General features: G+C 45.6%; 1 protein-coding gene across 2 annotated transcripts in view; it reads left to right on the top strand.

Annotated features, from left to right (window-relative positions):
* The first annotated feature begins 816 nt into the window (after nucleotides 1-816).
* Nucleotides 817-12,248, top strand: part of WLS (Wnt ligand secretion mediator) — a 52,561-nt gene continuing 41,129 nt past the window's right edge. For both annotated transcript variants that reach the window (XM_075003095.1, XM_075003094.1), the window contains exon 1: nucleotides 817-1,117. In XM_075003095.1, coding sequence (XP_074859196.1) covers nucleotides 1,012-1,117 — 106 coding nt within the window. In that variant the 5' untranslated portion in view covers nucleotides 817-1,011. The remainder of the gene's footprint in view (nucleotides 1,118-12,248) is intronic.

Genomic DNA, 12,248 nt, shown 5'->3' with positions numbered 1-12,248 from the left:
ACATCAAAGAAGGAGAACCTTTTATTTAACAGTGGCATACCTTGGAAGAAATTGTATATGATAGAAAACTTCCTGCTGTCTTTATCTGGCACAGCAACTGTTTTGACTGCCGGTGGACACTAAATAACTTGTTTTGTGATCTTTTGGTGTCCTGGCTAAATTTCAACTTAATTTCCATTATGACTCATCTAAACTCTTCCTGCCGTATGAGATGGATATAGTAGTCATTTGTGGTATTAATGTTTGCCCTTAAAGGAAGTCTGTATTTCATCCCAGGGTGCCTGTTCAACAGTATAGGCAGTCCTTTACCTGCATTTCAGTGATGTGTTAAAGTCCTTATCCACTGGGCCATCCTTTATTTACCTACATAGTGTTTTGAAATCCTCTTTGAAAGGTGCCAAGAGAGAACATAATTTTATTAAAACAATGGATAATGCTAAGCACTGAAAGCACTTAATGTTTCTAATGCATTATTAAAAAAACCAACACAGCTAGTGCAAACCTCACCCTTAAAATTGCCCAGGGCAAGGCCATGGAGAACAGTTCCAAGAGGACAACCCTCGTCTGGACTAGCCCCTCCATCTCCAACTTCTATGTTAGCGCTGTTAATTGAAAATAAATAAATAAAACAAGCCACCCCTGAATGACTGGCTCTTCTCGCTGCTGAAGAGGCTGCCACTGCGAGACTGAAACCTATATCTGCCGCGGCTGAATGGATCAGGCAGGGAGGGAGGAATGGGGGAGGAGGGGAGGAGGTAGGTATCATGTGATTCGCTTTCCTGCCTCTTTAAAGCAGCCACATGCAGCCGAGCGCCGGCCACAATCACAGCTCTCAGTGGAGGGGGAGCCAGATCCGGGCTTGCTTGGGTTCTTAGGGCTGAGTCGAGTCTGTCGCCTTCCCATCCTTGAAGCACTTTCTGAGCCTTAAGTTTTGCAGATAGAGAGAGAGAGAGAGAGAGAGAGAAGAAGAAGGAGGAGGAGGAGGCGGCGGCGGCCGGAAATCTCGCAAAAATGGCTGGGGCAATTATAGAAAACATGAGCACTAAAAAGCTGTGCATTGTAGGAGGGATCCTGCTGATTTTCCAAGTCATCGCCTTTCTAGTGGGAGGTCTGACTGGTAAGTGTTAAAGGTGCAAACTTCGCCTTCCCTCCGCCGTCTTGTTTAGCTACTTGTAACTGTATCACTGGCTCGCCGCGGTGATCTAATTAGTTCTGCTATTGTAGTTAAGAAAACACCGCTCCGCGGGTCTCTTTGTGCCCATTTCACTCGAGTGGCTGCAAGAAAAGACGGGGGCAGAGAAAAGTTTTTCTGGCCTAGTTTCAGCGTCTGCTGAAAGAGCGAGGAAGGGGGAGAAGAGCTTAAGCATGGCGACTGGTCGTGCACGGGAGTGTTGGGTTACAAAGTTTTGGTTTGCCCCCCCCCCCCATCCCTTCGCCTTCAGCGCTTTTCTCTGCCCGAATCGACTGGGGGAGGAACTCCAGTCTGCTCCAGTACAAACCCCATGGCGGGGAGCTGCTCCCGGGGAGGGATGGAACGTTTGTATTGTCTCGGGCGCTGTTTTGTCTGGGCGTCGGCGCTTACTTTACTCTGCAGAGCGCTCCCCTGTAGGTTGCATGGCAGTCCGGGACGGGGTGGGGGGGTAGCGTGAGGCTTTCGGAGCATAATGGAAGTTTGCGGGCTGGGCGCCTCTAGCAGAGCTGGAGTGGGTGAGTGAGAGACGTGGGGGCGGGCATGGGTCGTTCTGCTCCCAGCTTTGTCCCACTCATGCCCGGGGGAGGAACCTCCTCTCGGACCCGTGAGACTGTCGAAAGTTCTCAGGTTGTCGCTTTTATGGGCTTTGAAACACTCCCGCCCCCGATGGCTGTAGTGACCAGTGCCGGCAGGTAAGCGAGGCTGCCCTGACTGGTGCCGCCTCCCTTTTACATCCCAGAGTGGGGGAAGCTGCGGTGATGGGAACCCAGCAGAAGTCCCTTTAACTGATCTGTTTCTTGTTCCCTTTGTTAGCGAAGTGCCTGTGGCTGCAGCTTCCTAGGACCTAGCCCAGGGGTCGGCAACCAAAGTAGCAAGACGAGCCTCTTTTTTTATATTCAGTAAAAAAAATCAGTAATTCAAGAGCTGCAGTGCATGTGAATAGGAGATGGTCCTTAATAAATAACATCAAACCATACTTTTTGTAACCCCAATTGTAAGAATAGGGCACACACAGTGATTTGTAATGCAATGATAGTTTATTGCAGTGTGTGCACTGTTAATCAGGAGGGGTGTGTGTGTGTGAATTTTTTTTTTTTAAATAACTTTGCAATTGTGCCATCAGGAGTCACAAAGAAGACCTTAAAGAGCTGCAGGTCGCAGACACCTGACCTAGCCCCTTCCTGATATTTGCTTTCTGGTGGTAGCCAGCTAGTCTGTATTTTTCAGCTTGCCCTCACCTGTGCAAACTTTCCTGGATAAAAGTTTAGAGCCACAGATTTGATTTTTATTGTATTTGTTGCCTTGAAGGAGATGAAGATTATTGTTCCACTGCAAAGTTCATAGAAGAGCTGACGTAATTTTTAATTTGGTTTCCTCCTCCACCTCTTCCCCCCACCCATGTTTTCATTCAGTGCCTATTGTCTAACTTATCTGTGATGGGTACTAGGGAGGTAGCCAGCAGTCTGTGCTCCAACAAAGCAGCAGAAATGTAGCTATTTAAAGACTAACAAAATGATTTATTCGGTGATGAGCTTTTGTGGGACAGACCCACTTGACTGATCTGAAAGTGGGTCTCTCCCACGAAAGCTCAAGTGGGTCTGTCCCACAAAAGCTCATCGCCGAATAAATCATTTTGTTAGTCTTTAAATAGCTACATTTCTGCTGCTTTGCTTTATCTGTGGTGGCTGCTTCTTTGGAGAAGGGGAGGAGCTGAGGAAGATCTCAGAGTCACAGTCCTGGAGACATGAATAGTGATAGGTAGTAAAACCACCCACATGTCTGCTTCGTAAGGGGTCAGTGCCTTGCACAACCTTAACAGCAGCCAAACAAATGTTATTTCTGTCTTGATAAATGGAAGTGGTAGTGTTGGCAGCATCTCCTGGGTCAGACTTTGCTTCAGAGCTGGTTAACTGTCATCCTCTAAAACCCTCCCTATTTCATCCCTTTCCATGTCCTGGAACTTTATCGCACAAAACTAGATAAGTATTTGCCCACCACATCTCTGCGTAGGGCTATTGGGGCTCTGATGTGAGTGATGACACTAAGATTGTCCAACAGACACAATGGGTGGTTGCTTTTGGTTTTCTGACCAGCCATAATTAAAATGTTTATCTTTTACTTTAGGTTTAGAGGTTGGCTGTTGTACCGTATGTAGCGTCTACCATTCCTTTCGGTTTGCTTTTGTAGCCTGTGAACCAATTATCTTTCTATGTCCCAATGAGCTGGTCCATTTTGTCTTGGTATGCAATAACACCTTGAATTTCTAGAATGCTTGGATTTGGGAATTCTCAAAGATCTTTCAGACTTAGTCTGTGGTACCCAGTGAGGATTTTTACAGCTTATGCCGAAGCGAAGCAGAGAAGCTAACTGGTTTCAGAAAGGACAACCACAAACCTGGGAAGAGCTGGATGATATTCCAATTTTGTGTGCTTGAATTATGAAAAGGTAGGTAACATCAGAGAGAAGGTTAAAGATCTAGGCTTGTATAGCTTTCAAAGCTTTGCTCTGATTTAAGCATAAGCTGTTGGGCTAGGTACCCTAGTCTATGGCCTGTATCATGCAAGAAGATCAAACTTCATTCTCTTAATGGTCCTTTTTTGGTCCATGTGAGTCCATTAATATCTTTAGTTCCAAGTTTATAAGTGGCAACTTGCTCAACTTTCATTTGAAAACATGGTGACTGGACAGCCATGTTCTTCATTTTGATATCAGAACAGGTGTGAGAAATGAGTGTTCACTGATAGCTGAAATGACTTTGATCCTACAAGTTCACTTGTGTGTACCATGCCACTTGGAGATGCGAACCCTGCTATTTCCTTGAAAAAGTAAACCTGCTTAGATGAGATGGTGAAGTGGTGGTGTTCAAAGGTGGCAGGGAAATCCTAAAGGACATTGCACAGTGGCCTTCTCCTCATAGCTGAGTCCCTGTCTACACTTACCCCCCACCCCATCAATTTCATCTATATGCTTTCATGTAAGCAAATAGCCTAGCTGAAGTTAAGGTACTTAGTGACTTGTGCACAGTAAGACTGGTGGGGGCTGCTCGCCTATTAACAGTGCCTACGCTTCTCATCCCAGTGTAGTACAGGCATTGACAGGAGCATGGGTGGTGGGTAGTACAGGCAAGGGAAGGCACTGACTTCCAAAAACTCCCTGCACTACTTTGCTGCCAGGGAGGGCCATGGTACAGTAGCCCCAGCCCTCTAGGTGGCCCTGAAGGGTGGGGCTGGGGTTCTGGATGCTTGTCTCAATAGAGGCGGGGCCTTGGGAGATAGAAGGGGTGTAACCTCATTGTGAGAGGAGCAGGGCTGGGGCTTGCCTTCCCTGTCTGGTCCTTCACTTGCCGCCCACGGACAGAAGACCGCTTGAAGATTGACTTATCACATCTGCTTAGGCGCAGTAAGTTAATGGCTGATGGATCAATTGCTGCAGTGTGGATCCCTGGCACAGTGGAGATAAGCCCCAAGGATGCAGTTTATCGGGGACTGCTCTAACAGCAAAGCTACAGCAGCTCAAACTGCTTCAGTGCCACAATATCTTTACAGTGAATGGCGGGGCAGGGAAAAGCCCTAAGTGTGTGCTTTTACTCTCTTATGAAGGAAGACACCAAATGAAGTTGGATCATCTAGAACGATTCCTTATCTTTGTGGTTGTTTACAACCTTTAGACATTAACGTACAAAAGGGTTCGCCTTCCTCCCTTCCAGTTCAGCCATTGTCTTGGTAGCTAAGTTGGTGGACAGTGTTTAATACACTGTCAACAGTGGCAAGTATAAGCACATTCTTTATGTGCTAAGCTTTTCTTTTAAAAAGTACTGGTTGGACCTCTTAGTCTGGCTCTCTTGTCCTGGCAACACTCATGGTCCGGCATGATTTTAGTCAGCTGGATACCCACTTGTGTGTGGCCAAGTTTCCCTTGGTTACAGCTACTGGTCCTGGCTCTCAGGGTCCTGTGGTGGTGTTTACCTCCAGTGTTTTCTAAGAGCCCAGTAAACAGTGGTAGCTCTGGTAATGCTGCGAGACAGTATTGACTTCTCATGGTCTCCCAAATTCTCTTGTTCAGCCCTGGTCAGGTTGTGAAGAAACTGGACTAGAGGGGTTCAATCTGTATATTTGTGTAAACTGGGGGTATGGTCCTCCATGTTGCTTTGGCATGTTGCTAATGTACTCGGTGCAAAGTTTATGCTGGACCACTGTCACTAAAAGGTTATTTTGGTGTTCAAGAAATCGTCTGAGCTCTTCCTCCCCCTAGCAGTGGCCCGGTGTCTTTCAAACTATGATCCCTGGAGCATCACTGATTGATGCGACCTTTCTACTTGGGTCATAGAATAGAAATGCTCCTTGTGGAGTTTGGGGGGAAAAGTGGGCCACAGCAGGAAATTTGTCTTACGGAGTGGCTTGAGACATAAAGATGATAGTGTTATAGATTAGACAATAAATTATTTGTGTCTATGATAGGAATGGTAATGTCACACAAGACTCTTGGTTTCTTACATGAAATTAGAGCATAAGTAGGGATGGGATTTGAAGAGGCATCTGAAATAGTGACTTTGGTCTGCTTTAAGTCTAGTTTAAAAAACCCTCTTGATTTATTTTTAGTATAGATACATATGCATGAGAGCCTACCAAATTCATGGTCCATATTGGTCAATTTCATGGTCAGAGGGTTTCATGATTCCAGCTGTGTAAGTTTGAATTTTCATGAAGTTATAATGTGTAGGGGTCCTGACCAAAAAAAGAGTTGTGGAGGGGGAATTGGAATGTTATTGTGCGTGGTGGTGGGACAGTGGCAGGGGCTGTTGTGTACTGCTGTCCTTTAGCACATATGCTGCCTTCAGAGTGGGACAGCTGGAGGTTGATGGCTGGTGGCCAGAAGTCCAGCTCTGAAGGAGGAATTGCCACCAGCACTAGCCAAGCAATAAGGGTGATGTAGTATGGTATTATTACCTTTTGGCTGCCAGGGCACTGCTTTTGGAGCTGGGTGTCCAGCCGGCAGCTGCTGCTCTATGGGTGCCTCGTTCTGAAGTCAGTGCAGAAGTAAGCATAGCGATCCTATGATTGCCCTAAAATAACTACCTCCGGGCCCTCTGACACCCCCTCCTCTTTTGGGTCAGGACCCCAATTTGAAACAGTGGTGGGAATTCGTATAGTGCAGGGATAAAGGCATACACAAGACCACATTTCACACAGGAGACCAAACTTTCATGGTCTGTGATGTGTTTTTCATGGCTCTGAGTTTAGTAGCGCCTTGTATGTAGAAATGAAGCTCTGCTACAAAACTAAAACGCTTCTATTACAGGAAATTAGGTCATAGTTTGGAACAATGGCAAAAGTGATGCTCCATGTTGTCTGATTGGCAATTGCAACATAACTGCATGTTTTGAGTGTGTGGATCCTGCCAGTGCTGGCGCTCAGTCTAGTTTTGGACACTAAATGGTATTAATACCTAAAATGTAATGCATACTGTTAAGGAAGCCGGGCTTTTATCAGGACAAGTTAAAACTCCCAAGTCTGGCAACGTCGGTCATCCAGAGAGAACCCCGGGGCTGGGAGGAGAAGGGGCTGGCCAGACCAGGGCAGGAGCAGTTGGCCTGCCTGCAAGAGGGGGCTAGCAGTAGTCAGGGAGTCCAGGCTGGGAGCAGCAGTCAGGGAGCAGGTGCCAGGGCTGATAAGATTGCACCCCATTGCCTGGGCTGCATGGGAAGTTGTGGTCCCTGGAAGCTTTGCTTGAGGCTGTGTAGGAAGCTGAGGTCCCCACAAGCCAGGGCCCTGTGGGAAGACATGGCTGGGGCCATACAGGAAGCTGCAGCCCCCAGAAGCCATGGCTGGGGCCATGGAGGAAGCAGTGGCTCTCAACAGATTAGCAGAAAAAAAAGGGATACTTGCCTCACTCATGAAGCTTGTGGCACTGGGGTCCTTGCACTCCTGCTCTTTGTGGGGTAATAACGGAGAAGTAGCCATGTTCTCTCCTATGGACAACCTCCTAACCAAATGATAATACTCACTTGTAACCACAGGCCACACCACAGTAATCCTGGAACTTTGTCCACATATTCTGGAGATACCATCACTGGACCTAACCATGCTAATTACAAGATCAGGGTCTCATTCTCCTGTACCTCAACCAATGTTATATGCCATCATGTGTCAGCAGTGCCCCTCTACTATGTGCATTGGACAAACCGGGCAAAAACTTTGCCAAAGAATGAATGGGCACAGAACAGAGGTTAGGAATCTGGATACACACAAACCTGTCAGTGAGCATTTCAGTGGAATGGGCCATTCTGTTAAAGACCTGAGAATGTGTCCTACAACAAAGAGACAGGGGATTACAAAGGGAGAGGTGTGAACTGGGATTCATACTCCAATTCAATACATTAACATTTGGTCTCAATAGAGAGAGTAATTACCTCGTGTTACAAGGGCTGTTTCCTTCCTTTGGTATTCATAATGATCTCAAGCAGTACACTCATTAGTATCTTACACCCTTCACCCCTGCTTCAGTTCTATGTATCTTATTTGTCAGTTTTTATTTCAATTTTTTTGGACCTCTGTTCTATAACTGTCGGTCTGTACTGAATATGCTGTATCTCCAGATCTGAAGAAGCAGGTCTGCCTCACCTAATAAATTATTTTGTTAGTCATTAAAGTGCTACATGACTGCTGATTAGTTCCATGTGGGGTGCCAAGACTGGGCATCCTGCCCCCAGAGGATTAACTCTTCTGGTGGCTGGGGACTAGTAGGTTGGTCCCCCTCCCTGGGTCTGGGGTGGGGCAAAAAATGAAGGGTTTAGTGTGCAGGAGTGGGGTCTTAGTGGGAGAGAGGGTACAAGAGCAGGCAGGGGATTGAGGAGCTGGCAGGAGTACAGGGGGTGCTGCTCCACCCTGCACTTGGAGGCATTGCCCCACACTGCTGCCATTGGCCAGGATTCCCTGTGCTGCCGTTCCCCCAGAGGCTAGGAAGCAAAAGGTTTAAATTGCAGCAAGGGAGGTTTAGCATGGACATTAGGAAAAACTTCCTAATGGTCAGGGTGATTAAGTGCTGGAATAAATTGCCTAGGAAGGTTGTGGAATCTCCATCACTGGAGAGTTTTTAGAGGTGGGTTAGACAAATGTCTGTCCGGGTGATCTAGATCAGAGGTGAGCAATGTGGGGGGCCTGATCAGCTGCTGGGTCTCAAGCTCATCCATCTCATTAAAAATGTTGAAAGATGTTACTGTTTTTGTGTCTGTGTAGTCACATTTATGTACCAATTGATAAAAGTTTTACATTCTTAATGTGCCAAAATAGTTTTATTGTCATATGAACATAACCAAAATTTCTGTTGGTTTGAATTACATTAGACAGGTTGGCTGGGGGTTGCTAATTGCAGGGATGAAAAGTGGGGTCTGATGTGAAAAGTTTGCTGACACCCCCCCCCCCCAATCTAGGTGCTGCTGGGTCCTCTCATGAGTTCAGGGGACTGGACTTGACCTCTTGAGGCCCCTTGCAGTTCTAGTATTCTGTGATTTCTATTTTAAATACAGTAGAAGCTTGACTATCCAGCATGCCTGGCAATCAGGGGTTGCCAGATAATCACATTTTCTGGTTAGCCAGTGGTGCTTCCTGGGGGAGTGAGGGGGGGGGAACTAAAAAAGTGGAGTACTCGTGCTCCTGAGAGATGGGGGAGCTGCTCTGGAAGCATAGCTGGGCCTGATCTGCTGGTCCCATCAGGTTGCAAGAGCCACCCAGTGCTAGCCAGTCCTGTTCTACAGGTCCTGGCCAGAGATGGAGGCACCCAATGGCAGCTGGCCCAGAGTGCCAGTTGGTAGGACTTGCTGATGATACAGGTTTTACTGTATGTGGGGTAAGGAAATCCTCCCATTGTCCAGGTTTGTCTCAGTATTCCTCCCTTGCCCCCATCCCACGTAGGAGACTACATGAAGACCAGTGTGTGGTTGCAGTGAAGGGCACGGGACAAGTAAGAGTTATTGGGAAGTTTTCCCGTGATGTAGGCTTCCCCATAGTCATAAGTGTGTGGATTCAGATGAAGACTACTAACTGTGTTAGCAAAAAATTGAGTTCAGAATACATTTTTCTTGCAGTAAAAAGGAGGCTAAAGCATGGGAGTACTGCTGTGGCTTGAAAGCAGCCTTACAGCCCCTGGTTTTGCAGGTTGCTATTTTTATACAGGAGAAATTGGGGTTTTCATTCTACTATGTCAAGCTGCTAGGAGGAAATGCATTTGAAACACAAAGTATCACTGCTTGCACTTGGTCAGGGCTGAGCAAACTCTGAGAAGTCCATGTGATCTAGTCAAAACTGTTACCTGCAGGTCTTAAGCAGTTAGATAATTAACCATTTATCTAAAATGGTTGAGCAGTTACCAGCCATTCCAGTTCATTAGCTTCTGTTACTGGTGAGTTATTTTCTTTTGCTCTGATTTTAGTAAAATTTTAGAACTGCAATATTGCTTCTGAGAAGATGGTGCTTGTTTGCTTGGGTACATGGCCAGACCTCAAAGTAAAATGGTTGTGATTTCCAGTACAAAACTTTTTTTAATATTCCTGACTCTTTCATTGTTGTATACTCCAGAATTATGGACAAGTTGTGATTAATAGGTCCATGCTGTACTGTGGACATGACTACTGATAGACTGGTGTATTGAAAGATTCCATCAGCCTGCAATCTTGGCAAGGATTCTGGGAGCTGATTGAGGTGGGGGGAGGAAACAGAAATGAAAGGTCATGTCTATTTAGTTGCAGCCCTACTCGATTTTTCTAAGAGCTGTTACTGTAGCTCAGTGGACTAACATGCCAGAAGTTGACAGTTCCCAGGCACAAACTTCTGTGCTTGAGGGTTTGAGGAGTGGATAAATAATCTCCAAGGTACTAGTTTAGATCCTCTTGTGACTGCATCTTTTTCAAGATGGTGTTAACGTGAAAGGGGTGGGTGACAGAAATTATGTGCCTCATAGTTTATGTAAAGTAAAAACACTTTGCACTGTTTCTTGTCTCTGTTACATTTGAAATCAGATACAAGTAAGTTTATGTGTAAAGCTTTGTCTACACTGTACAGCTTTTTAAGTCAGGCTGTGTAACTATGTGGTGGTACTTTTGATTTGGAAAAAACAAGCCTTCCACCCCCTGCAAGCAGAATTTGCATTGTGGACAGGAGAGCACTCCTGCCAACAATGAGCCTTTTACACTGTCCCTTCAGGGTTTTTTAGGCACCTGTGAACAATAAAAGTTCTTTGTTCAATTGGCAGTGTAGACAAAGCCAGAGTTTTATCTGAAGCTTTACTTAAGTGGAGGTGTTCTGCCTCTAAGTGATTGAGGCAGGCGCACACTAAACAGGAAATCTTTCCCAACAAATAGCATTGGTCTCTTTGCATTTAAATTACAAGTCTTCCCTGTTAACCAGGGAATTCCTCTAAAGAGGGAGAGGCCTGCACTTACGCATTCTGTTTCCTTAGTGGTAGTTCAGGTGTGAGTGAAATACTCATAGGGGCTATCATGTGTACACCTGTGAGAAACTAAGCTCTTGCTTGCAAAATGCAGGGTTAATATCCATATCTGTACTGGAGCTTTCAAGGTAGTCTTTTTGAAGTGACGTATAGAGTTGCAAATGGCCACTGAGAGAAGCTCATAGGAAAAATCTGCTGTCAAAACACCACTGTTTGCAGCATGAGAAAGATGGATCACCACTGGTGTTGGTCTCTGTTTTCAGGGATTTACTGCTTGACTGGGTATAGCAGGAAACATTGTTTGATTTGACCTGAAAACTGTCCAGTGAGAGCATAGTTGAAGATTCAACTTGCTCTGTAGTAATCCTATCATTTTTAAGTTTAATAAAATGTCTGGGTGTGCATGTTTGTGCACTCATAGAACTGAAATCGCTAGTTCTTGGCTATGATCACACTGTAAATTTCAGTTAGAATCCCCTTTCTAATTTGTGAATTGCTTCTTGCACAGGTGATTCTTTTCCAGGTGCTTGACAAGCTGTGCCTGTCTTCACATCTGGGTAAAACACCTCCTATTTTGGTTTTGTTAATTTAGTGTATAATGAGATGTGCAGTAAGAGTTCAATACCTTGTGATACCAGGGAAGGGGAGCAGTGAGGTACATGCCTGCATGTTTTCCCATGTATTTGTAAGTATGCTCATGCTCTTTTCGTGCTTCCACTCTACTGTATGGCTCCCTCTGGGATTTGGGCCTGGTGGCAGTGTGGCTTGGTTAGTAATTCCATGATCTGTGGAAACAACATCTTTTCCAAAAGACCTTGGCTTTTCTATACTTCTGTGAAAGATCCTTAACACACCTTCTGTCAAACCCTGCGAATATCTTTTGTCCTCTGGGCTGCCACCAACTGGGAACCCCACCAGTCCATATCCTTTGTTTGGTTTGTGAACATGCTGGGAGTAGTTATTACTCAGGATACCAGAAAAACCTCTAAACACATACTCTGGAAGAAGCATGTTGTGCAGAATGGCTGATTGGCTAGACAACTTCTCCCTCTGACCATCTCTGGCTGCAGTTGTATGCATCTGAGTTCTGGCATAACTGCCTCTAGTCCTCCACATGACAAGGTTACAGGTTGGATACAGAATAGATCTGTTTTCCCCTTCCTATGCCACTCTCCTCTACTTTCATGGACCAGTTAACAGGAGGGTATAACCCTAACTTATTTCTCCTTCTCACCAGTCACTAGTTAATAATAAAGTTGAACAATATATTCCTGTTACTTTTCTTGGGACCAGTATTCTCTGAACACCTGAGCTTTTGCATGTCGGCCCACAAGAGATTCTGGTGCCACCTAGCTGAATGGCAGAGTGCCCACAGCCAGCAGTATATGTTTCTATTGGTGGTTCACATCCACACATTTCAGTGCACATAAGCAAATGTATTATTCATATGGATGAAAAAAACTTAGAGGGACTCTTGCTTGGAACAGGGCATATCTGGCCCTATTTCTTTAATTTCTTTTGAAATAGAAGAAGCATACCAATGTCTAAAGCTGACAGTAAGTGCGTTCTCTGCAACCAATGGACAAAGTCTTAAAGATGAACCTGTCTTTGG

This window comes from Carettochelys insculpta, chromosome 9, assembly GCF_033958435.1.
Source record: "Carettochelys insculpta isolate YL-2023 chromosome 9, ASM3395843v1, whole genome shotgun sequence".
Taxonomy (NCBI): domain Eukaryota; kingdom Metazoa; phylum Chordata; order Testudines; family Carettochelyidae; genus Carettochelys; species Carettochelys insculpta.
Note: the sequence above shows the minus strand (reverse complement) of the source record. Positions and strands in the feature narration are given on the sequence as shown.